The 27455-nt window shown below is 38.1% G+C and overlaps 1 protein-coding gene across 22 annotated transcripts in view; it reads left to right on the top strand.

The window, feature by feature from the left end:
• The window catches only part of LOC127436814 (CUGBP Elav-like family member 2), a 226935-nt gene that overhangs the window by 81207 nt on the left and 118273 nt on the right, over positions 1 to 27455 (top strand). For 6 of the 22 annotated variants that reach the window (XM_051691237.1, XM_051691241.1, XM_051691236.1 and 3 more), the window contains exon 1: positions 18429 to 18603. The exons of 2 other annotated variants lie outside the window; for them this stretch is intronic. In XM_051691237.1, coding sequence (XP_051547197.1) covers positions 18461 to 18603 — 143 coding nt within the window. In that variant the 5' untranslated portion in view covers positions 18429 to 18460. Of the gene's footprint in view, positions 1 to 18421; positions 18604 to 27455 lie in introns of those variants that run through there. 14 more of the 22 variants (XM_051691217.1, XM_051691220.1, XM_051691218.1 and 11 more) reach the window with 6 other exon arrangements.

Raw genomic sequence — 27455 nt, 5'->3', positions numbered from 1 at the left:
GGAGCGGAATTTGTTGTCAGCTAATTGCATCTCTCCATGGCGATTATGTTCTCATATAGAATACAACCAATAATTATGGGAGCCGGGATGGCAGTGCGAGAGAGCGTTTACCGAACCGTCATGGCAGCCACGTGGGACCCGGCCTCATTATCACCACAGAGACTGACCCGCCCCCTTCACCCCAGCAACCGCTCTAATTACCATCCAACCAGACCTGTCAATCAACACTATTTATAATCGAGAAAAAGAGAGAAAGACTATCGAGAGACATTGCCCTGGGTATGAAAAGTAAACCTTCAAGGTTTATTACAAGTGGTCATGTTGGTCCCTCGTGTAGATGGATGTATACTGTGAATGTGTAAGGCCTATTTTCCTCTTTTGTCCTCTTTTGTTTTTTCCACAAATTGATTATCTGGCTTCTTTTCTAAAGAACCTTTTAAAATGATCACTATATATAGATTGCCTCATTGAAAACAAATAGACCTGAGTAATAGACTTTAGTTAGGGTTGATGCCATATTTGATTTGACTTGAATGAAAACAGGCTGTGACGAATAGACGTTCAATCTGTTCAATGATCATTCAACCGTCAAAACATACATTTCCAGTGAAAAAAAAAAACAAAACAAAAAAACAAAACAAACTCAGGAAAACATGGGTTATGAAAATTAGAAATAGACTAAGACTGGACAACCTTTTAAAGGGCTATACTTCTATCCCTCACTGCCTCGTTTTAAATCGCGTCAACTTAAATATGGCGTCTACCTTGACTAAGGTTCATTGTTGCATTTTATTAAAGCACTATTCGATGTATTTTCAACTGGAAGATGTCATTTTTAGAGCATTTCTGTGCATTTTAAAGCAGCTAAAACATGCACTGTTGCTTGTTCGAATGACGTTCAACCAATGTTTTCGCATTGTTTGCGATTCCTCTTTAAGATGGTAATCAGATGTTTGTAAACAAATGCTTACAAAAGTATTCAATGCTTTCAAGCTAGCATGCTCTTGGCGATGTATATGTGCTTATTGGGCATAAATGTAACCTAATTGACAGAATAGTTCATCTATTAAAGTTCAGATTTAAAGTGAATTGTATAATTTCTGCGGTACTAGCATCACCAAACAGAATTGCAAATATAATCCGTTTTCAAAGAGGTTTCCAGAACACTCCCCCGTCTACCATTGGTCCGTCAAGCAGATAGTCCCGCCCCAAACTCATGCCATTGGTTGAGCCAATATTGCTACTTTTTAGAGAAATCAACCTATGAATGGCTTACTTGTGTAGTTTCTTCATATTGATTTTTACAAAACTTGTCAAGAAAATGTCCTGTACTTGAATATACTATGCTAGCATATGCATATTAAGCTGGGATGAGAGAAAGTATTTTAGCATTGGAAAAAAAATGACATTCATCACCTTTAACAGTAAACAGTTTACCTACAATTCCAAAAAGTATTGGGACAGTATGAAAAATGCTAATAAAAACAAAAAGGAGTGATTTGTAAATTATAATCACCCTTTGCTATATTGAAAGCACCACAACTACACATTATATGATGTTTTATACCTTGTGAATTGCATTTGTTTCTTTGTTTTTTTTTTGTTTTTTTTTTTTGTTTTTTTGTTTTTTTTTTTATGTACATTAATTTCAAATCAGTTGATTGAAACACACTCCAAAGAAGTTGGGACAGTCAAGTGTTTACCACTGTGAAACATCACCATTTCTTCTAATAACACTTATTAAGCATTTAGGTACTGAAGACACAAGTTTGTTAAGTTTAGAATGTGGAATTCTTCAGCTGCACAATTGTACGGGGTCTTTGTTGCCATATTGTGCACTTACTAATGCGCCACACATTCTCAATAGGAGACAGGTCAGGACTGCAGGCAGGCCAATCTAGCACCCACACTCTCTGCTTATTCGGCCAGTATGTGGTTTGAAGTTGTCCTGCTGGAAAATACAGGGATGTCCCTGGAAAAAACAGTGCTGGATGGCAATATATGCTGCTCCAAAATTTGTACATATCTGTCTGCATTAATGGTGCCCTCACAGATGTGCGAGTTACCCATGACATGGGCACTGACACACCCCTGGCCCATACAGACACTGGATTTTTGACCTGACGCTGATAACAGCTTGGATGGTCCTTTTCCTCTTTGGCCCGGAGAATACGATGGCTGTGTTTTTCAAAAACTTTTTGAAATGTGGACTCATCGGACAAAAAATACACAGTTCCACTGTTCAACTTTCCATCTAAGATGAGATCGAGCCCAGATAAATCGGCAGAGCTTCTGGACAGTGTTGATGTATGGCTTCTGTTTTGCATAGTAAAGTCTTATCTTGCATCTGTGGATGCAGTGGTGAGTGGTGTTGACTAACAAAAGTTTACTAAAGTTATACCAAGCCCATGTTCATGATATCCATTACAGATGAATGAAGTTTTTTAAGACAGTGACGTCTGAGTGATTGGAGATCACACATATTCAGAAGTGGTTTTCGTCTTGCCCTTTATGCACTGAGATTTGACCAGATTCCTTGAACCTTTTAACTATATTGTGCACTGTAGAGGGTGAAATGCCCAAAATCCTTCCAATTTGTATTTGGGGAACATTGTTCTCAAAGTGCTGGATTATTTGCTGAAGCATTGGTCTCGAATGATCCTTATTCTTGAAGGACTAGGCTGTTTTTGGAGGCTCCTTATATACTATGACACGATTGCCTCACCTGTTTAACATCTCCTATTTCACATCGCCTTGTTATTTTAACTCGTCATATTGTTATTAGTCTTAAATTGCCACTGTCCCAACTTTTTTGGAGCGTGTTGCAATCATCTGATTTGAAATTACTGTACATTTTCAAAAACAATGAAATTCACAAGGTAAAACATTATATAATGTGTAGTTGTAGTGCTTTCAATATAGCAAAGGGTGAATATAATTTAAAAATCATGCCTTTTTGTTTTTATTAGCATTTTTCATACTCTCCCAACTTTATCGGAATTGGGGTTGTACATGAATTACCCATGAATTATTTAGCCATATTATATCTCGACTGTGTGTTCTCATGAAGACCATAGTTATGTTCCACAATGGCCATCTAGTGTTTGTTTCCATTGAAGAACAATTGCAGGCTTCTGAATGAGGCACCTAAGGTGAGGCTTTGTAGAGGGTTCATTGGGCAGTCCTCTGGACGAGCTGCACCACGGTGCCCCATCTCCATCTATGGGGGGAGGCCCCTGAATGAGCTCCACAGTGAGGCCTCGTGTAGGCAGAGTGTTATGAGGCGTGGGACCTTGGAGCACTGCCCTGCTGTTACTCACAATCCTAATACCTCACAGATGTACTGGATTGAGAAACAGCTGTTTAACATTACGTACGCACACAAAAACGCTGGCAGCTCCTAACAGATGGTGGGACGTTTCCTAAAAAAAAAAAAGTACACACTGTAAATGTACAAATCAATAAAGCATATCTAAAAATCGGCACATCCCAGAGCTAGGATTAGAACATCCTTCTACCATTGTAAGCTGTTAGAGGAAAGATTCATCCAAAAATGAAAAATCTGCCAATATTTACTCAACCTCATGTTGTTCCAAACCTATATGACTCTCTTCTCTGTGGAACACAAAAAGATCATTTTTAAAGAATGTCCTTGCCACTCAAAGTATTTTTTCCAACAAGAAAAAATAAAAATAAAATAAATACATGAAATGAACAAAAACAAAAATTTAATTAATACATATACATTAGGACTGTCAATTTAATGCATACATTTAGTGTGATTAGTTGCTCATGTGTTAATGACGTTAATGAACGTATGAGCATTCGAGCACTTCAAGCCTGAAGTACATCTTGAGCGCGCCTCAACAAATCTTACAAGCAGCGCAGCCACAGAATGAGACCCACTCACTACAGTAGCGGAACATGTGGGCAAAGTACAACCGAAGACAGCAATCTTGAGATGCAGTTTTCAAAGTTTCCGCTACTTTTAACTTGACACAGCATCCTAAAAATGCGGCGTTTATGATGCTGAATACCAGTGAGACGCTCCAAACGCGTCCGTCTGTGGCACACACATATGCTGTACATAGAGCGACAATTAAAAGGCAGATGGAACGCAAGGCAGTGTACTGTGAGAAATGGACACATTGACAAACTCAGTGCAAAACAGAATGCTGTAAACTGTAGGCTTGTTCAATGATATGAGAATAAAACAAATATATTGAGTTCTTAAGACACTTTTTGTATTGTCTAATTAATGCTTTATTCATCCGCCACAATAATGCAACCTATTTCAAACTGAATTTCAATCCTTACTATGTATATTTATTATAGGCCAAACATAAGTATTTCAATTATTATGCACTTTCTATTTTCTCAGCAAATAATGTCATACGTGAGTATTTCAAGTAATTAATCGGCATGTCCCGTAATTAACTCGATTAATATATATATATATATTGAAATGAAAAACCTCATGAAATATCCCATGCAATACATCTTAAAATTAAATATAGTGGACAAAATTTAATAAATAAATATATAATGGAATAATTAAATCATGGAATTTTGCAATAAAAAAATTAAAATAAAAGATCAATAAATATAGGTGTAAATAAGGCATGTAATATATTTATTTATTTATGGTAAATGAAAAATTACATGAAATACTGTGTGAAATACACCATGAAATGAAAAACCTCATGAAATATGTTATAAAATACACCTTTAAATGAAATATAATGGACAAATATATATATATATATATATATATATATATATATATATATATATATATATATATATATATACACTATATATATCATCAAACAAATAAATCATAGAATGTTGCTAACAAATACAAATAATATAAGGGGTAAATAAATAAATAAATATGGCTTGAAATTATTTATTTCTTCATGTCAAATGAAAATTGTTGGGGGGGGGGGATAAATATATCATGAAATAATTAAATCATGGCATTTTGAAATTAAAAAAAAAATTAAAGATCAATGACATGTAAGTATAATTAAATAAGGCGTACAATGCATTAATTTATTTATGGAAAGTGGAAAATGACATGAAATACCAAATGAAAAGCCTTATGGAATATATAATGAAATATACAGACAAAATAAATATATCATAAACAATTTAATCGTGGAATGTTGCAGTCAATTAAAAGTATATGAAAAGTGGCTACAAAAATGAATAGGCCATGAAATCTAAAAAGAAAAGTATCGTGAAATACACCATGAAATGTAAACTGTCACTTTCACCTATCAAAGTTTAGAGGTTAAAGTTATCTTTTCCTTTAAACAAATGTCACGTCACTAAATACCCTCAGCGGAATAGCTGCATATTTTGCCTTCATTCATTGCATATTTTTGTATATTTCACAAAAATATTTGCAATTGTTGTTCAGCTAGCCGACAGTTCAGACAGAGTCTGCGTGAATAATCTAAAGCTTCTAATCAGAGATACCCTGAATGACTTTGCATCTGAATACTCTTCTTAATTACACATTCTCACACAAAGTCCCGTCCCTCCTCTCTGATTGGGTTATTGTCTCAGATATTTCTCCTCTAAGGACCGCACTGAATATTCATGAGAGGAAGTGTCTCACTAGATGGCAGTGCAGCTCAGTGTGGCTATGCTAATGAGCTCACAGGGGATTAATATTTATGAGATCTGGGAGGAGAATACCAAGAAGTGACTTTGTGCCAGTAGCCTATGTGTGTGTAGGCTAACAGTATATGGTGACTCAATGGCTAAATGAGTTAGAAAGCAAAGAGTGGCCTGTCATACACACACACTGACTTAAAGAGGAAAAGAGACTGTTGTTTCACCTGCTTTAAATAAATTTGCTGGAAAACGAATGGTGAAGTCGTTTCACAGAGAGAACATTTACATTTACATGGACACTGTGTGTATGTTTTCATGACAGAGCAAACCTCCAACATGCGTGGTATCTAACAATTTATGTTACAATTACAGTTCACAATAAAAATTCTGTCATCATTTACTCACCCTCATGATGTTACAAACCTGTATGTTGTTTCTTCTAAGGAGCAAAAACAAATATAATTGGCAGAATGTCCAAGCTTATCTTTTCCATACATGAAAGTGGATGGGGACTGAGGGTGTTGAGTTCCAATGAGAACAAAAAAGCACCATAAAATCACTACTAGAGTATCATAAATGTAGTCGATATGACTTGTGTGTTAAATTCCAAGTCTTTTGAAGCCATATGATAGCTTTTTTTGAGGAGCAGACCGAAATTTAAGCTATTATTCACTGAAAATCTTGCTCTAAAATCTCATTAACTTGAGAGATGTACAAATGTTTACGAATTCTTATATTGAATTCATGGAATTAATCGGTTTATTTTATTGTATATATAAACGATGAGATTAAATATTCGATGTTATTTATTTAACACAGTTGATGCATTTAACTATTTTGGCATTATGACAGTTACATTCTGATCTGTGGTTTCTGGTGTCATTTTGATAAAATTTTGTAGTTTATATACACACTACCAGTCAAAAGTTTTGAAACACTTGACTGAAATGTTTCTCATGATCTTAAAAATCTTTTGATCTGAAGGCGTATGCATAAATGTTTGAAATTAGTTTTGTAGACAAAAATATAATTGTGCCACCATATTAATTTATTTCATTATAAAACTAAAATGTAATTAAAAAAAAAACGTTTTTGAAATTGATGACTTGGACCAAATAATAAAGTAAAGCAGCCAATAAGTGCCCAACATAGATGGGAACTCCTTCAATACTGTTTAAAAAGCATCCCAGGGTGATACCTCAAGAAGTTGATTGAGAAAATGTCAAGAGTACATGTCTGCAAATTCTAGGCAAAGGGTGACTACACTGAAGATGCTAAAATATAACACAGTTTTGATTTATTTTGGATTTTGTTTAGTCACAACATAATTCCCATAGTTCCATTTATGTTATTCCATAGTTTTGATGACTTTACTATTATTCTAAAATGTGACAAAAAATTAAATAAATAAAAATAAATATAATAAAATTCACAAATCCAAAATAAATCAAAACTGTGTTATATTTTAGCATCTTCAGTGTAGTCACCCTTTGCCTAGAATTTTCAGACATGTACTCTTGACATTTTCTCAACCAACTTCTTGAGGTATCACCCTGGGATGCTTTTTAAACAGTATTGAAGGAGTTCCCATCTATGTTGGGCACTTATTGGCTGCTTTATTATTTGGTCCAAGTCATAACTTTTTTTTATTTATTTTTTATTTTAGTTTTATAATGAAATAAATTAATATGGTGGCACAATTATATTTTTGTCTACAAAACTAATTTCAAACATTTAAGCATACGAGAAACACTTCAGTCAAGTGTTTCAAAATACACACACACACACACACACACACACACATATATATATATATATATATATATATATATATATATATATATATATATATATATTTATACATAAAATCAAATTCAAACATTTTTTCTTTTAGGGGTATTGTTAGGGTCTAGGTTCGGGTCAGTCTGTAGTAATTTGAATTAGTATAATTGAAAAACTGGAAAAAAAAGAAAGAAAAAAAAAGAAAAATAGATGTCTATGGATGTTATTGGAAGAAAAGAGGATATGTCACAATGCATGACACAATGAGCATGTGTGGAGATGAAGGTTGTTCAAAAGTGGTGTTGATCAATTTAAATCACTTTCCTGCCTTTAATATTGCACACATACACATGTTCAACGCAAAGCTCCCTCCTCAGTCTGACTAGACTGATTATTGAAACAGCAAAAATGGTTCATTCTGAAATCAGCATGTTACCAGTGTTGGGTAAGTAACTCAAAAAACTAATCCACTATGGAAACCATCACCTGATGACCATACCTTTGTACTATTTCCACAGATGGATGAATAGCTATTGAAACTTTTTTGCATATTCATCGCATGCTGTCCAATCCATGTTATTAACTTTGTATGTTATGCAAGTAACATTTAAATAATGCAAATAATAATGCTAAGGCTTACAAAATCACAGTGTGAAATTTCTAAACTAGACTATGGACTAAAGACTTTATTATATTTTAATATTTTTAAGTGTAAATTTATAACAAAAGTCTTTCCTCTCTTTTTTTTCTTTTGCTGTTGGAGTAAATAGGAAGGCGAAAAGAATATTTGCTGTGGTCTCCCATTCATCGCTCTTGAAATGTACTCCACTAAGGTTTACCTCCACATTACAAATCTGGAAATATGAAAAGAGTAACTCAAATTCAGGGTAAAATATGAACAGTGTGAAACATAAAACAAAATCACTCTGGATTACATTCATTCAGAATTTGAAAATACCAAATGGGTCAGAGAGAGGGTGGAAAACAATCATGTGGAACTAAATTGTTGGCCGATGAAGGCTTTTGTTGGCAGTTAAATTATAGTCTATGTATTCCATTTCAAGAGTGTAATCCATCAATAGACAAAGGTGATGCAGGCAGAGATCAGTGAGGTGCATTGCAGTTCAACCTGCAGGTCATTTCGGTGAGGTTCGGTGAGGTCCATCCTGAGTCCAAGGTTCAGGCAGTGGCATATGAAGTATCCCATGTCTTACATTGTAAGTGGACTTCAAGGTAAATAAAATACTACAGAGGTAGAATATAACCCCTTTAACATTTATTTTCATCATTTAATAATAATTTTACGGCATGACATTGAGGACGATGTTCCACAGCAAAAAAACCACTGTTGAGATTTTCTCACAGAAAAAGCTGGAAATATTTAGATTATTTTGATGCTCCTCAATAGTCAAAAATACCCAGAAAAGGGGGAAAAGGAGCTGTGTTCTCTCTCTTTCTCTCTCATTAGCATCCTAATGACCAGATTCTCTACCTCTTCTGTTTTCCTGTCAGTCTTAGAGAGAGCTTGCTGGCTTTGAAGTGTCTACACAGACAAATCCGCATCCAAAAGCACAATAGTCCTTTTTTAACTTCTAAAAACCACACATACACACTGGGTTAGGTGAATCTGAAATTCAGTGACAACGTAAAGAAATATTCGTCACTCCAAGCAAAATATTTTTCCCAATAAATAGTGGGACCAAATGGCCTCAGTGTGTGTATGTGTCTTCTTTGAGGAAATAATTGAAGAGACAGAACTCCAGAATCAGGCCTCTAATGAAAGGTGACTAATTAATTTCTGTCTGCTAACAGCTGAAAATAGAACATGCCCGACTGCCTGTCTTACTGTACTCACCGCACGGAAGAGAGAGGGTGTGGAAAAGAATCTTTATTTGTCACTGTTGTTTGCTGTTGTTTAAACTTTAAGATTTTTTTTTGGGGGGGGGGGGGGGTGGGGGAGCCCATACTTTAGGCTTTTAAAGCTAGTTAAAGCTCAGACGAAGCGGATAGTAGTGCACAAGGTCTGTTTTGAGGGTGTGGAGTCAGTTTGAAATCAAGCAGCAATACAGTGAACTGGACCCGCCTCTCTGAGATTCTCATTGGTCACCGGATGTCTGCATCACAGTGTGTTGTTATCAACTTTTGGTCACATTACAGTCAGAGTGTCACTTTCGCAAACTTTTGCATTTTCTGTTTGTTTTTGTCTTTGCAACCAGGGTCAGAAATGTACGGAGCCCTTAAGAGGATAGGGCTGAATTAGTTTTGCGTGCCCTCGCTATAAATTTACCATGGCTTTACTACAGTAACCATATTTAACCTTGATATTCATAGTAAAACCATCGTAATAATACCGAAAAATGAAAACTATGGTAATAAAAACCATAATGTTTTGGTTGTTATAGTTTTACCATACAAGTACCATAGTTTAACCATGTTTTACTGAAGTAACATTGTAGACTGTAACCATAGTAAGTAGTAATATTGTAGTAACCACGACTGTTGTAGGCTATTCATGTTTTGTTTTTTTTTGGCAGAAGCCATGCTTTTAATACAGTATACTGTATAATTTCATTTTTATTTATTTATTTATTATTATAGCATCATCTTTTTTTTAAATGTCCAAAAAGGAATAGGCTGAAGCCAAACCTTATTATGCTTACCCTTTTTACCTCTCTAGTTTTATATTCTCTCTTTAAATAGTTCTATTTACAGTCCTATTCACAACTCATGAAAAAAACAAAGAAAATATAAAGAACAAATTTGAAAAAATGGCTATATAACATTTATAAATTTAACTTCACCCTAACAAATAAATTATTTGAATATAACCTACAAATTTTAGCGTTTGCTTTAACTGCTTAATTTCTACATAACACGTGAACATTTATACAAACACAGAGTATATACGTAATATAATGTTTATATCAACCATTTTTCATACTTCTTAACACCTCAATTTTAAACATTCTCTTAATTGTTTTACACAATTGTATTTTCTTTTTTTAGCTTAAAAACCATTGTATTTGTAGTAAAACCATAATAACCATTTTACAACGAATATCAAGTTTAAAATATGGTGACTGTATTAAAGCCATGGTAAATTTATTGCGAGGGAACGCAAAACTATTATGAGGGAATGCAAAACTATTGCGAGAGAATGCAATACTAATTCAGAAGAAAAGAAATTCCCGCTCTGTCCTCTTAGGGGCTCTGTTGAAATCACTAGTGGCTCAGGGCAAAAATGCCACCGAAATGGACAAAAATGCCCCCAAATTTAAAATGTGGGGATAAAAAAATGACCTCATTCTTCTGTTTTGTTTATGTCAGTATTATGTTTGTTTTTTTCTAGGCCTAGTTAAATATTTCATCATAATTTTATAGGTAACAATGTAGAAAAAAATATGCCCGCATAAAGATAAAAATGCCATTGCTTACAACTCACCATCCCATTGAGATCAATGGATTTGCAACATTTTCTGATGTGAGTATTTTTTTTCTTCTTACAGTTCGACTGTACCAGTCAGGTCTGGTCAAAATGATCACACAGAAGAGCGACAAGTTGTTTCCGAAAGTTTATGTACATTCAAATCAACCCCATTCTTGCCAATTACTGATAAGCGGCATCCCTATCAGACATGTTTCCAAGTACCAAAGTGAAAGAATTTAACTGCAGTTCTACTCATGACTCATGAGGTGAGCAGCCTCTTATGCTGCGTTCGGAGGTGTCGGAGGTGGGAAAATCAGAGTTGAAATTAACCAAGACCAGTGTGTTCCAGGTCACAGTAACATAAACACAGCACAGTCTTCCAGATGCTAGTTAGCTGGCTATCTAGTAGCTATTTCACGAGCAAAATAGGTGAAAATGTTGGCAATGACTGAAATGCAGACTATTCTTCTTAACATCCTCTTGTATATTTATTGTGCATTCAGTGCTGCCATGTCCGCTTATTATGGAAGTCACGGGTTGCGTTTTTTAGGGCTTGTTTCCAGAGTACAATAAACTGCGATCCACCACTAAAAATAGCTGCCAAAACAGCCTCATCTACTGTCCGTGCTGCGCTCTACAGTACATCAGTGGTGTCAAACACACGGCTGGTGGAAGAGTCATCTGATCTGCGCAACGACGAAATTCCGCAATCGCGGTCTCGCGAATATGCGCATAGAAATGCTTTTCCTCTGAAATTGGATTGGTGAGTGACAGGGCAGCCCAGTTAATTTCCTCGCTCATGGCAATAATGACAAAAGAGACATATACAAGGAAAATAAATAATAAAGTCAATTTCTCCATTGTTTCAATTTCTTCATTAGATATGATGCATTAATACAGATTTGATTTGACCGGAGTTTGGTGGAGAAGCAGACCTATAATTAAAATTATTTTTGCAGTTCTTTTTATTGAAGCCTTAGTTTGCGATCACATTCTGTTTCAGCTGGTTTATTACAGCTAAAGTCAGGGTTCCCATCCTTTTTGACCTATGAATTTGCATGACTTGTCCTCATTCAAAATAACTGACTCAAAAGAACAATTCACTGACAAATGAGACATCATTATGAAGTGGCAAGTTGTAGGCTACTCTATACAAGCAATTTCAAGCTCATGAATATTTAGAGTTGAGAAAAACTATATTCATTACCGATGTAATATTTTAATATTCCCTGATATTTTTAGGTTTTTCATGACAGTGGGAACCCTGTAAAGAGAAATGAGTGTGTGCTCCCCTTTGTTTTATCCCAATCTACATTATTAAAGCAGTGTAATGTTGATTCAGGACTTTATTAACTCCAGAAGGACTTGAGCTGTGCATGTGCTCTGTGGGTAAAACATTTTTTTTTTAACAAAATATAATCTGCCCGCATAATGTGATGTTAAATCCAAATGGGCTACCTAATGCTGATCTATGCTAATTAGTGATTAAGACCATGAGACTCTCCATAAGCTCCCCCAGCAAAAAAAAAGGGGTTGCTTATTTTCTCTTGTTTTGGTGAGGCAAGTCTCTCGTTTTGGGCTTGTTTTTCCAGACCAGGTCGCTTGTTTCTCTTTTAAGATCTGGCAACACTGTGTACATTGCACATTCTTGCTGAGGTCGGGATTGGTTGATCTGCCCCTATCTGCCCCGTCGGATGTCTGACTTCGGGTGGCATTCCAGTCATTATTTCCTAAATAAAATTACATTTTAACTCCACTGATGGTAAGGTTTAGGGTTGGGGTTTGTGTTAGGGGGTAGAGTTAAGAAAATATGCATTCCTGTTGACTGCATTACCTCATTTTAAGCTTTTGCAATGGACATTTTACCTGGAGACCTGGGGACTGGAGCGCACACGTTTTCAGAGTCTGCTATGAAAAATTTGTCAACGGATGCTTACTTCAGTGTGCGCTGTTGTCAACTTTTAAGTGCCACTTTTGCAAACCCTTGCTTTTTTTCTCCTAATGACGCACCATTCCCATTGAAATCAATTATTTGCAGATTAATTTGTTTTGATATGGTCAGGTCAGGATTCAAGTTTCAATTTAATCTCTATGCAGACCTCTGATATACAGTTTACAGGCTCACATCTACTTTCAAAGATTAATAAGCTCTTCACTTTCATATAAGCTTCTCTCCCTCTACATACACATAAGCCCAGCCAAACCTTTGATCCACTGGCTGCAGCATCATGAATAGTCACGCTGTCATTGACGCTCATCGAATGCTTCACTCTAACTGCCATTCAGGGATTGGGCCTTTGTGTCTTTAATCTCTGCTGATTGGCTGTCCCAAAATTAGAAGAGGGAAGAGTTTGTTGTTTGATGCTCTAAGGACATTGTCACAGGAACAATAGGTGATCTATCACATATGAACGTCTCGAACTGAAGAACAATTCTACGCTACACTTTCATGCTGTGTGTATTTAAGATAAGATTAATTCTTCATATCAGCAGGCTGATTGTGGACTCATGTATCTCATGCAAGTTTTATAGCAGCTTTTTCTTCCAAACTGCTGCGTCAAACCTTTTCTTTGGGGAAAAAAAATCTAAATTATTTATCTGTGTTTTGGTGCATTCCTTCTGCAGAAAGAGAGCAAGATGAGAGGGAATGAATTGAGGTTTTTCTTTTTTTTCCAAGGGTCCCCTGTGGATAGCATTCTGATAGAGACAAGAGGTTTTGGTCCTGAGACAGACAAAACGAGGTAAAACAGTCTGATAGAGCTGGTCAGGGAGAGCCAAATACCGCTGTGAAGGGGTGAAATCGCACAGTGCTGACGTCAAGTAATCCTTATTTTATTAATGCTAGCCTGGGCTTAGAAGAACCCTCACATTCAGACAAAACACCCAACATCTCACCCTCTTTCTCTCTCTCTCTCTCTCTCTCTTTGTCTACCTCTACATCCAGTGGGATATTAATTTGAAATTCCATCTTTTCAAGCCTTGATAACATTTAATAATAAAGGCCGTACCACTGTGAATTGCATCAGGCTGACCTGCTTAATGAAACACACACTCTTGCAATGTCTTACTCTCAATGGTGCCATGAATAGCATTGCAGTCCCACTCCATGTCATTGCAAGACCGAGTCCTTTGAAAGGCCCCTAAAACTGTATTGAAGGCTTTGTAGTAGATGCAAATCCCGTTTTTACCTGGACATTTTATGACTGTTGTTATGACTGTATGGCTGGTCAGCGACCCAGAGGTCGACCAAAGAAACAGTGGATGGATACCATCAAAGAAGATATGTGTGCCATCAAAATAAACCCAGAAGATATACTGGATCAGAAAAAGTGGTGAGCTGCATGCAAAATAACAGATCCTGTACCATGGCGGAAACATCATTAGGAAGAAGAAGATTTTATGACTGTTGTAGGAAAAAATGCTCAGTTGTCCATTCATTTTTCAGCCCATTAACCAGGTGTGGCACAAATGGCCTTAAAATGCAGGTTGTCATGGCTAGGAGCGATTAGGCATTGACCATTTAAGCACCCTTAAAGACCACATGATTAGCCAAGAAGAGAAAAACTGTGAAAGACAGTGAGTGAGAGAGAGTGGAAGCTTTAAACACAGGAGAATATGATTAGTATAGTGACAGAGATCAAATGGAATAGAGGATTGAGAGACTGGGAATAATGCAGGAATGCATGCACAGCAGAAGACAAAGAGATAGAAGAAAGATGGAGATAGTGGCTTGGATGGAAAGATACTCTTAAGTAGGTCATTTCATTAAACTGTAAATGCAATGCGACGAGTTGACAGAGGACGTTATGTTTGTGCGATGGACTGAACAGGATTTTATAATCGGCCTGGTTTGGCTTTGTGTGTGTGGTTGTTTGTGTGATATGCAGTCCACATTGTCCCAGGGCACTGTGTCTGTGCATTCAGATATCTCATCTCTTTTCACCCTTGCCTGATGGTCTCCTCACTTATTGATTTTTATTTATTATTTTGTCTCGATCTTGTCTCTTATTGTCTCAGCACATCTCGTCTCTCCCCATCTCATCTCTTCACTTCTAGTCTCATCTCTTTGAATTTCTCACATGCTCTTTTCTCCTCATCTCTTCTCTTCTTGACTCATTTCTTCTTCTCTTTTCTTTTCTCTTATTGTCTCATCCCATCTCGTTGCATTTCTCACATGCTCTCTTTTCATCCTCTCTTCTCTTCTTGTCTTGCCTCTTCTCTTGTGTCTTCTCATCTCTTCTTGTCTCATCTCGTCCTATTTCTCACAAACTCTTCTGTTCTCTTCTCTTCTTGTCTCATCTCTTCTCCTCTTGTCTCTTCTCATCTTTCCTTGTCTCTTAATTTCTCTTCCCATCTCGTTGCATTTCTCACATGCTCTCTTCTCATCTCATCTCTTCTTGTGTCATCTCTCCTCTTGTCTCTTCTCATCTCTTCTTGTGTCATCTTGCCTTATGTTCTCGTCTCTTCTCATCTTTTCTTGTCTTATCCTATCACATTTCTCACATACTCTTCACATCTCGTCTTTTCTCTTTTTTTCTCATCTTGTCTCTTCTTATCTTGTCTTGTTGCATTTTTTACATCCTCTCTTCTCATCTCTTCTTGTCTCATCTCGCCACATTTCTCACATGCTCTTCTCTTCACTTCTTGTCTCTTCTCCTCCTGTGTCTTCGCATCTCGTCTCTTCTCCTCTTCTTTTTGTCTCATTTCATCTCTTCTCTTCTTGTCTCTTCTCATCTCATCTCATTTCTCACATTCTCTCTTCTAATCTCTTCTTGTATAGTCTCTTCTCTTGTCTCTTCTCATCACTTCTTGTGTCATCTCATCACATTTCTCTTCTCATCTCATCTCATCTCTTCTCACCTCACCTCTCCTCTCTTCTTAGTGTCTCATCTTGTCTCTTCTTCTATTGTCTCTTCTCGTCTCAATTTCTCGCATTTCTTTACATACTATCCTCTTATTAATCTTAAATAATGCACTAATCAATCATAATGGGCCCCATGGACTCTGACTCTGCAAATTAACTGTTATCAGGCATCTGCAGACACAGCAAATCAAATGCCATTGTCAGAGATCACAGGAAACCAGGGATCACACCTGGGATATATTTCCTCTAAGGCTGTCAGTAATAGCTTGACTTCAACCCTCATGCAGACAGACATGTAGATTTCCTCATTACAAAACAAATGCCAAAAAGATACCTCTGGAATGCAATGGGCTTTCGGTAATGGCATTGAAAAACTGTGCGAATTAGAATTGATCGGTAATACATTTGGCATTTTCGTCTAGCCGTTAAGTTCCCTGCCCACATGTGGCTGTACGCATGCCACTCAGAAACGATTACTGTTGGACAAACATTACATTTACACTGACTAGTTCATAAGAGACTGGCAGAGAGGCTTGCGATAGAAACAGCCAGACACAAACTAATAAAAGGAAGCAGATGGAACAGAGAGACATTTGAAACTGGTTATTTTACACTTCTAACCAATTTTATTTTCATGACATCTGTAATCGAAATCAGTTCGATAAGTAGAGCCCTAATACCAAATGAGCATCAAAAGAAACATCTTTTTCTGAAGCCAGTAAACCATTGCGAGATGTGCATCACCTTCACTAAATACATTTTTAGGATGTTTAATGGGCAGCTCAGGATGGCAGGTGTTTGGTAAACAAATTACTTTGCCAATTATTGCAAGTGTTATCCAAGATCCAAGCACACAAGGTGCAACACAGAATTTTGTCTTTTAATGAATCGGTGCCCTTGATCCTCCAATGTGTTTTTCTCGCAGTGAAACTTTCATGAGCCATAATAAACATTATGCATTTTTAAACAGGCAAATCTGGGAGACATTTTGAAGAGAGAGAAAGAGTGAGAAACTTGTGAAAGGTGGAGACATTTAAAAAGTGGAGACATAAATATGTTTTTCTGGAACAGAGAGAATGTGAGAGGGATGGAGAGGTAGGAACAGATGGTGTAAAGAAACAGCAATGACAAGAGGTTATTTTCACATGAGTGTGACTATTAACAAAATGTGCCCATTGGGAAGAAAAATGGCTTCTTAGAACTCCACATTCAACACACACACACTCGGAGCCCTCAGATTAACTAATCCATGTCCCTGGTGGTTTTTTGCTTTCCCACTGCCGAACTAATTTATCAAAACAATGGTCCTCACAAAATTAAGCCTCTGGTGATGTCTTTGCAATAAATACTCAGTTCATAAGTAGCACTGATGCAAAACCTATTCTATCAAGCCCTTGTCACAAAATCTTGTGCAACGGACAGGATAAACCATTCAGACAAATAAGAAAAGTCCAGTTTAAAACCCTTACGAAAATGTACCATCTCACCATAGTTTCTGCTAAAACACCACAGTTAGCATGGTAACACTTTACAAAAAGGTTTCATTTGTTAACTTTAATCCATTAGGGATCATTGGTCTATTAATGAACAATATATTTTTTACAGCATTTGTTAACCTTAGTTAATGTTAGTTCCAACTCCAATTTCTTACCATCCAACTATTATTCCATATTGTCAAATGATTTCATACATGCTTGATATTTTTTAGCAACTATCCACGACTGCAGAGAAAATATTGTAGTGTATGATGCTCCACGACTCAAATCTGAAGTCATACATTAGGCAGCCAATGGAAATCGAGTGTGGGGGGGCCACTAAGCTTAAGAAATGGAGATGGTGAACAAGCACTCAAAATGGAGCTTACCTTTTAACCCCACTTACCTCCAACTGGCCTTGCCATCTCTAGAGGCCATACTGAATGTGTCTTCCCACCCAAGGCCGCACCCAAATTGTTTGGCCCATGTTTTTCGCAACTTGAGTACAGCAACAGTAAAAGCAACAATAAAAAGCAATGCTCCTGTACGTTTTGTAACATCTGTCATGTGGCTCCTAAGATGGAAGGGTGTCTGTTTCCACACGAGACTGTGATCGGATAGGATTGACTTGACAGCTGGGTAGAGTGTGATCCTCGGTCATTTGGTATGCGATGGCCAGTTTTTATCTGTAGCCATTCAAAAAGTTGGTAAGTTTACGCTACCTAGTATTTGTTTAGAATCTCTTAATATTTTAAAAGTCATGTTGAGCAAGCCAGCCATTAGGCTCACTGACGCCAGAAAAGTCTACTTTAACCATGTTAGTTCAAAATAACATTAGGACAAAGATGGATGTTCTTGATTATATATCCATTAGTCCAAACATAATTTCCTATGTAATCAGAAACCAAAGCTTCAGTTTCATGTCTTGTCTAATTCTGCAAGATGTTTGAATGTCCACTCCTTTAGTTGTTATTCTCATCTAGAATGGTGTGACGAGATATGAGCTGTCCTCAAGGGTGTGGGGCATCCTGGGCCACAGTAGGCTTCTCCATGCTAGCAAGCACCAGGCTAACAGCACTAGCTCTGGCCCAAAAACAACATGAGCTGTCAGAAAGGGTTATCACAGCCCAGTGAATCAGATGGGGAGGAGGGAGGGATGGGGGAGGAGGAAGGGTTGGGAGTGTTAGAGCAAGAGAGAGAGAGAGAGAGAGGGGAGGATTCAGACACCAGAGAGAAAGGGCTAGTGCACATCCACCACAGCACAAGGATAGTGTGTGTGTGTAGTGCATGCTTGCGTTTGGAGTAACGGAGATGTTGGAGCACTCATCTGAGCTGGGCTTTGTGCCGAGTGTGTGTGTGGACAGCATGCGATACCCATCTACGGCGAACAGTGCTGTCTCCATGAGGACCGCAGAGGAACTGCTGCTGAGGTAAAGCTGTCCCTGGACAACACACAAAGACATGCATGCACACACTCACTCACATCCGGCTAGCATTTGCTGCAGGTATGCGGCGGGCTGTTTCAGGAATGTTTGGTTGACAGCAACCCTCTAGTTTTGCTGCCGTGGTTAGTTGACATGCTGTTTCTAGGCCGTTTGAGCATGTATGGATGGGTGTGTGCATGTGCGGTTGTGTTTTTGTGAAATTGCGGGACCCTGACTGCGCTGCACCGCCTGCACTTGTCCTTCCCAAGTGTAAAAATGTGCAGTTTCTAACATTTCCCTTTTGTGTTTCTCTTCCCTGCGGTTTGAGCCTCTCAAAGACTCAAGAAGTGTTTGCGTGAAGGAGCACGTTCATCATGCAGGATATTCCGGGAATGTGTGCGCAAGAGAAACAGAATGACAGAAAGAGACATTACTGCTGTTGATAATAAAATTGTGCATGTAAATTGTGCGTGTCAAATGCAAATCACTGTGCTAACTTATTACAGTCGCCTTCCTGCACATTACGGCCGCAGTCCTAATCTGTATTAATGCATCCCACAAAGGGTATGGGTATATTTGTGTGGGTTTAAGTGTGCAAACACACTTGCAAGGACTAAATTCCGAGTTTGTTTGGATGTAATAATCACATTAAACAAAGACAGAGAGACAATCAGGAGGGGTTAAGCCCTGTCCCGCCGGTAGAAAGATGTCTGCTTTTGTTTGCATGCCTCTCTGCCGACTGGGTTTAGAACATGGGTGGGGGCCTAGAGAGGCATGGGGGGGTGGGGGGGGTATCATTGGAGAAATAGAGCGAACGAGGGAGAAAAAGAGGGAGGGTTGCACTGAAAGCAGTCTCAACAATGGGACAGCCCAACAATGAGGCTGTTACTCACTTTGTTTTATATCTCTCTTTTCCTCTCATCTCTCTCTCTGTCTCTCAATCAAGCCGCGTTGTGTTGGTGTTTATCCCAGAGTTATGAGCGCTTAATAACACGGGCGTTTTAATGTGCGGAGTGTAATGGGGTGTGAGGGCATTAATTGGGCCAGAGAGGCAGCCATGTTGGTTTAAACAGTAGATTTATGGCCTTTTACCCATTCATTGTACTTGTGCTCAATAGCTTTTAAAATAGCCCCCGAGGAGCATGAATCTCTCCGATGACTGCGATCAGGTCTTTTGGTGTTGTGTACACACACATACTGCACACACACATCTTTCCCATAACTCAACCTCCTCCAAAAAAGAAATGTCAAATGGAACTGTTTGGAACAAGTGTGTGCCTACCACATAACAATCACACACACACTCACACACAGCGTGTGTCGGCAGGGCCATTAGAGAAATATGAGCATATGTTACCTATTGTATCCCAACTTGTCTTGGCTCTGTTTGGTGAATCAACACTTTTTAGAGTGTTTATCGTTTTTTTTTTATGGAAAAAAATTATTTATGATGCGTTACATACATGGGAAAGCCGAACATGCCGGCACTTTAAATAAATCTACTGCGCGTGCCCCCGGTGTTTGATGTAATGCTTCATACATTGAGGACTTGCATCGATTTATGCTGCTGTACCTAACCTCAATCCATCCGATTCTGGATGTACCATGTAATGAAGTCTAGAAATGCGATGTCTATAATTACAATTGATTGTAAGGTGTAATATTACTGATACTGGACAGCTCTGCAATGTCTTTTGTTGTGCTGTTTACTGTTTGGCAGGGCAGAACCAATGCTGTGCTTCACAATCTAGTCAACTGCCTTCCCAGACAGAATTTTTGGCCATCACAGTCTCAAAACCTAGTGAGCTGCCTACCTAGACAGTATTTTTGGGCATCACAGTCTTCAAACCTAGTGAGCTGCCTACCTACAAAGCATTTTGTGGCATCACAGTAACCAAACTTAGTGACCTGCCTCCCTAGACAGCATTTTGGATCATCACAGTTTCTAAACCTAGTGAGCTGCCTACCAATACAGCATTTTTGGGCATCACAGTCTCAAAACCTAGTGAGCTGCCTACCTAGACAGCATTTCTGGTCATCACAGTCTCTAAACCTAGTGAACTGGCTACCTAGACAGCATTTCTGGGCATCACAGTCTCTAAACCTAGTGAACTGGCTACCTAGACAGTATTTTTGGGCATCACAGTCTCTAAACCTTGTGAGCTGGCTACCAATACAGCATTTTTGGGAATCACAGTCTCAAAACCTAGTGAGCTGCCTACCTAGACAGTATTTCTGGGCATCACAGTCTCTAAACCTAGTGAGCTGGCTACCTAGACAGCATTTCTGGGCATCACAGTCTCTCAAACCTAGTGAGCTGGCTACCTAGACAGTATTTTTGGGCATCACAGTCTTGAAACCTAGTGATTTGCCTACAAAGCATTTTGTGGCATTGCAGTAACCAAACTTAGTGAGCTGCCTCCCTAGACAGCATTTTGGATCATCACAGTTTCTAAACCTAGTGAGTTGCCTACCAATACAGCATTTCTGGGCATCACAGTCTCCAACCCGAGTGAGCTGCCTACCTAGACTGCAATTTTGGACATCTTGGTCTCAAAACCTATTGAGCTGCCTACCAAGACAGATTTTTGGGCATCATAGTCTCCGACCCTAGTGAGCTGCCTACCTAGACTGCAATTTTGGACATCTTGGTCTCAAAACCTAGTGAGCTGCCTACCTAGACAGCTTTTTTGGGCATCACAGTCTTAAAACTGTCCTGAATCCCAGTGAGCTGCCTACCTAGACAACATCTTTGGGAATCACAGTCTGAAAACCTGGTGAACTAACTTCCTGGACAGCATTTTGTGTATAACAGTGTCAAAACCTAGTGAACTGCCCACGTAGACAACATTTTTGGGCATCTCAATCTCAACATCTAATTAACTACCAACCTAGACAGCATTTTTAGGCATCTTAGTCACAAAACCTATTGAGCTACCTAACTAAACAACATTTCTGGGCATCATAGTCACATTCAAATATTTCATTTTAATCCCCCAAAATGTTGTCCATTTAGGCATATGTGTGCATTCCTTTTAATACTTTAGCTAACAAACTGGGATATATTCTTAGTTTAAATATGCTAACCAAGGCTAAGTGTGTTTCTCACAGGAAGTTGACAAAGGGTTAACCAATCACATATGACACCAGGTCAGTTTGTACTTCACAGCCCATCATAAAAGCTTACACTCTCTTTCTAAAAACCACACTTACAGCACTGCCAACTTTCTGCTGCAAACCCTGGAATTTGTACTCTGCAATTAGTGGTTTGGAAAGCCTTTCATTGCGGTAAAACAAGGCGATGGTGGTCATGTCTGTGTGTGCCTGCGGTGCTTCTGTCACCGTGCATTCTAGCATTCGTGTGTGAGTGTGTGTGCTGTAGAAATGGCTGTTTTTGTGTTTTAGCAGAATGACCTGTCCCTAGGTGCTCACCGTCGAGCTGTGGCTCAGTGGAGCTGTGTGAGTTTTAAATGAAAATAAATGAGAAGCAGTGACCGGCGCTCTCAGGGTCCCACTTTAATGAGGGGAATGGGGGGGAGGGATGTTGAAACAAAGGAATGGAGGGAAGACAGAAAGAGAAAGGAAAGAAGAAAAGGGCTCCTTAATGAATGTAGGACTTGAGGAGAAATGGCAAATTTATTTAAACTCCAATTTCGCTACCCGAGACCTGTTCAATTAAACCAGTAAGGTTCACTGCACTGGGCGAAGATCACTCATAGTGTTTGGCATTCTGGGATAGCAAGAGGCAGAAATGGGCCTTTAGTCTGTTTTTGTGGTTTAGCCAGCGGATTTAGCTCTAGATCAATATGACAGAACAGTGTTGTGTGTGGAATGAATATTAGGGGTGTGTACCGTGGCTGTAATACAATGCGATATGTTGCTAATGCAATGTGGTTTCATAATAGTATTACGAATGGTTGACATGGCGATGATGTAAACAACAGGGGTCGAGTTAATATAGTAGATTAGACAGGCTAGTTATCCCAGATTACAACAAGTTTACACAGTCTGTTTTAGGCCAAAAACATACTCTACGCAACTACACAAATGCAGATTTGAATGCTTGAGCCAAATGCATTACCTGCATGGGCTCGTTGATAATACTTAACTTATGTTGTTAAAGTACTTAAAATATGTTGTTTATGCAGTAACAAACTTCAGCACTCATGGGGTCGATAGATTTGCCTTCAAATGGCTGTGCTGTTATTTAGGAAGCTAACTATTATCACGTTTATCGGCAAGAATTTCTTTAAACTGTTCTGTTACTTGTAATGGCAGTAGCTGTCCTGAAATAGAAAACTGACAACAGAAGAAGTTAATGCTAATGCTAGCTATAGCACCCCCTGTGGAGAGAGGCTGTGTTGAGCATTGCACTGAGAATGTAACATATTTCAGAACACATTGATGCATAAAATTTAGCTTACCTGGCTATTAACCTTTGCGTTCACTTGCACAGCATTTGAGAATGTTTTCTGAGAATGCAGTGCATACTTGCAGTACGAATTGCATTCTGACATTTCGGAATGCAACAATGCATGAAATCATGCTTGTGTTTACCCACTTGCACTGTATTGAAAAATCTTTACTTTGTGTGTATGTAGAGTTTGGTTCATCTGTAGAATGATGAATTAATTTCATCAACAGAATATATAACACTACCGGTCAAAAGTTTTGAAACACTTGACCGAAATGTTTCTCATGATCTTAAAAATCTTTCGATCTGAAGGCGTATGCGTAAATGTTTGAAATTTGTTTTGTAGACAAAAATATAATTGTGCCACCATATTAATTTATTTCATTATAAAACTAAAATGTAATAAAAAAAAATAAAAAATAAAAAAAGAGTTTTTGAAATTGATGACTTGGACCAAATAATAAAGAAAAGCAGCCAATAAGTGCCCAACATAGATGGGAACTCCTTCAATACTGTTTAAAAAGCATCCCAGGGTGATACCTCAAGAAGTTGGTTGAGAAAATGTCAAGAGTACATGTCTGAAAACTCTAGGCAAAGGGTGACTACTTTGAAGATGCTAAAATATAACACAGTTTTGATTTATTTTGGATTTTGTTTAGTCACAACATAATTCCCATAGTTCTATTTATGTTATTCCATAGTTTTGATAACTTTACTATTATTCTAAAATGTGAAGAAAAGAATATAATAAATTAATTATAAAAAATTATAGAGCAATTCGTTTTCCTATAAATCTATGTCCACATATGTGGACAGTGGGACTAAGTTGTGAAATTTTAAGAAATCAAATAGTTTATTATGTGTCCAGGAGTGTTGGTTATTCATGTTTTTGAGACGTTATAGACGTTAGTATCACTGCCAAACATGTTAAAATACAATTTTGCATTAAAAAAATTCTGAATCAATGTACTGATTACCACTGTCCCATGTCTGCCAAACATGTTGAATGGTCCACACATCATCTGCAGCCTGAAACTGAACTTTCGGATTTTCAGAGTGAATGCACTTGGCTGCATAGAAAGCTATAGGATGCATCATGCATCCTTGCTCCCTTGCTCCCTATTTTAGTGAATGACTTAACCTCCAGTGTGCTGTCTGTCTGCACTGGTCTCAGAAAAGTTCGAAATGCACCTTATTTTCATCCTAACTCCATAGAAAGCCTCTGAAAGCAACATTTTTCAGCTTTTGCATGAATACATTTATTCCCAAAGTGAAAATGCACAGTAAAGATATAGGCATGCATTTACTAATGTTAATGAATAGAACCATATTTACAGTGATAACAAAAAAAAAAAAATATATAACAAAATTTAGATTAAAATGAAGCAAAATGACCCACGGATTTTTCATAAATATAATAATAAATTGTTATTCAAAATAACAAACATGTTTTTGGAAGGTCTGTCAGAAAATTGCTCCACAGCACTCATTCAAGTACTTCATGTTTATCTGTGCGCCAAAGTGCGAAAATGAACGAAATATTTAAGGCAGCATATCAAACGAATCTTGCGTCTACTCTTTACAGCGAAACAGGTTTCAGTGAAAAAAATTGAAGAGGTTTCTTACCAGAGGACCTTTTGTTGGCGCTGCGCCCATAGATGCAGTTCACGGAAGCCGACGCCATGGTGTTTGGTCACGTCAGAAGTTTAACCCTTAAATGACTCCTTAGAGTGTCCTGAACAGTATGCAGTGGGTTTAAATGAATTTAAATTATGCATTGTTTATAGCGAATCCAAAATAGCGAGTCCGCGGCCTCATATATATACAGTATATATATATATATATATATATATATATATATATATATATATATATATATATATATATATATATACACAGTACATCAGTATGTACTGAACATATGAACATATGTGTGTGTGTGTGTCTGGGCTCTTATCTGAGAACAGTGTATTACCTCAAAGCAAAGTATGTACAGTAAGTAGCATACCATAACTGAAAGTATGTGTGTGTGTGTGTGTGTGTGTGTGTGTGTGTGTGTGTGGTTGTGCTTTCATCCAAATGAGCATGCTCACTGTTTTACATAATCCAAGAGCTAATCAACTATTCATGAGCCCAAACAGACTCATCTGACAGACTGCTGACAGCCCGTCTGTGCGTGTACGTGTCCATCCCTAAGGTGCACACACACACATGGATACGGCTACAAGCTAGGACTGGGCAGTATGACGGTATATGCTGTGCGACGGTTGAAATGTGTCAGTACAGATTCTGTTTAACAGCATGTTGGTTCACATTTTGATATACCATTCATACATTTACATTTGTGCATCTATTACGTTATTTACACATGAGACTAACAAAGAAACATGGAGGAATGCAAAAATACATGGAATGTTTCCCAGCAAGTCAACATGAGGAAGAACTTGTTATTAAAGGGGTGTTGTTAGGTAAAAGTTGGTTTGGTTATTTACGATTACCGAGCAACATCGCAACTTGCCACCTTAACGGGATGTTACAGGTTCGATACTAATTAAGCTGAATTTGAATTCAAAAGCATTTGTGGCATAATGTTGATAACCATAAAAAAATTATTTTTTTTTAAATCGATTGTCCCTTGTCTATTTAACAAAAAAAAGCAAAATGGAAGTGAATGAAACCAGTCCATAAATGTTAAAATACACATAGTTTCAACAGTATAGTCACACAATGTAAACATTATATGTGTTAACATGATTTTAGTGTGATGATATTGCGTACTAACCTTATCAGTGTAAGGTTTCACCAATATTACAACTTTAATGCCATAACAACGCAATGCCGGTAAACGCTTTTTTTTTTTCCACAAAAAACCTGTTACCGGCATGGGAGGCGGGCGCGCTAACATGGAGGCTAAAGGCTACAGCCTCTAGCGTCAGTCGCTAGCGCACCTCTTGAGACCAGGGGAGTGAAGTTTACACACACTGCACAGCTACCTATTAGCTGGCTACCGTAACACTCAGCCCCCAAAACCTCACTCCCATCCGGGTCATGGCACCACTGTAACCGGTCCTACTCGACCCTTTCCAAGCAGGATTCGAACCGGCATCTCTGGCATTGGAGGCGGGCGTGCTAACGAGGAGGCTAAAGGCTACAGCCTCTAGCGTCAGTTGCCAGTGCGCCTCTTGAGACCAGCTGGCTACCGTTACACAAGCTTGCATATTGTTGACATCTTGTGACTATACTTTTAATTTAGTGTGTATTTAAACAATTATGGCAAATATATATATCCAGCGAAAATAACTATATTGTGTTAAATACTATACCGTTAACTGCAATATAAAATTATTCATACCATGATATGTATGACTTTGGACGTACCGCCCACCCCTACTAAATGCTTTTGCCCTATTACGTCATTTTCCTCACCCGATTTCAGCCATCTTTAACAGGTTCTATCTACCTTCCCTGCCCCCACCCATCTCTCATTCTCTCTCTGTGTGGTTTGAACTCCTGCATGTACTATTTTTGTCTCCGTGCATTGCAGCCTGCCGGGCCTGTCTTCCACTCTCTCTCTCTCACACTCTCTTATTCTCTCTTGTGTTCCCTCGCTCTCCTCCTACGTGGTCAGTCAATACATGTTATAGGCCAGCTGGGTCCAGACCCAAGGGGAAGAGAAAGAAGGTGTGAGAAAGAGAGAGGGAAAGAGCGAACACAAAGGACAAAGACCCCCAAGAAAATGAGGGAAGGAGGGGGGAAAAAACATGACAACAAAAGAACAGAAGGAGGTAAAAAAGGAAAGGTAACAATAACAACAGCAGAAGGGAGAACAGGGAAACCTTTGACCTGAGGTGAGAGAGAGAGAGAGAGAGAGAGAGAGAGAGAGATTGAGCTAGAGGAGAAACTGAATGAGAGACTTCTTGTGGCTAAATTCCATTATCTTCTGTGAGAGAGAATTATATCAGCTCTCAAGTGCTTTCATCAAAGAGACTTCTTAACCCAGAGAGAAGGACATATGAAAGAGTAAGAGATAGAGATTGCAGCCTGTGATGTGAGCACTTGTTCCGAGGTTACTAAACAAGCTGCCTACAGGTGCTTTAAATATTTCGTTTTTTAAATACCAAGGGTAAATTGTGCCTACTACCTGACAGATATAACTGAAATAGGTGTCTTGAGATATCACAACTATTTCTGTGACAGCCCTAGGCTTTGTAAACTACACAAATAGTCAGGGGAGTGGCCCACACTTTTTTAGCCAATCAGAAAGGCTTTCTGCCTCTCAGGTGTTTAGGTCTGCTGAAATCGGGTTGGCTGACGTTTTTTTTTTAAATTGTATATATATATATATATACATTTAACTTATGCAATTAAATTTTGTGAAAATACAGCATGTTATTGCACCTCTGCTAGTTTTTTAATGCTCCTTGCAGATGCTGGACAACTGTAT

Source organism: Myxocyprinus asiaticus, chromosome 47, assembly GCF_019703515.2.
Source record: "Myxocyprinus asiaticus isolate MX2 ecotype Aquarium Trade chromosome 47, UBuf_Myxa_2, whole genome shotgun sequence".
Classification (NCBI taxonomy): domain Eukaryota; kingdom Metazoa; phylum Chordata; class Actinopteri; order Cypriniformes; family Catostomidae; genus Myxocyprinus; species Myxocyprinus asiaticus.
This window is presented reverse-complemented; position numbering and strand designations above follow the sequence as displayed.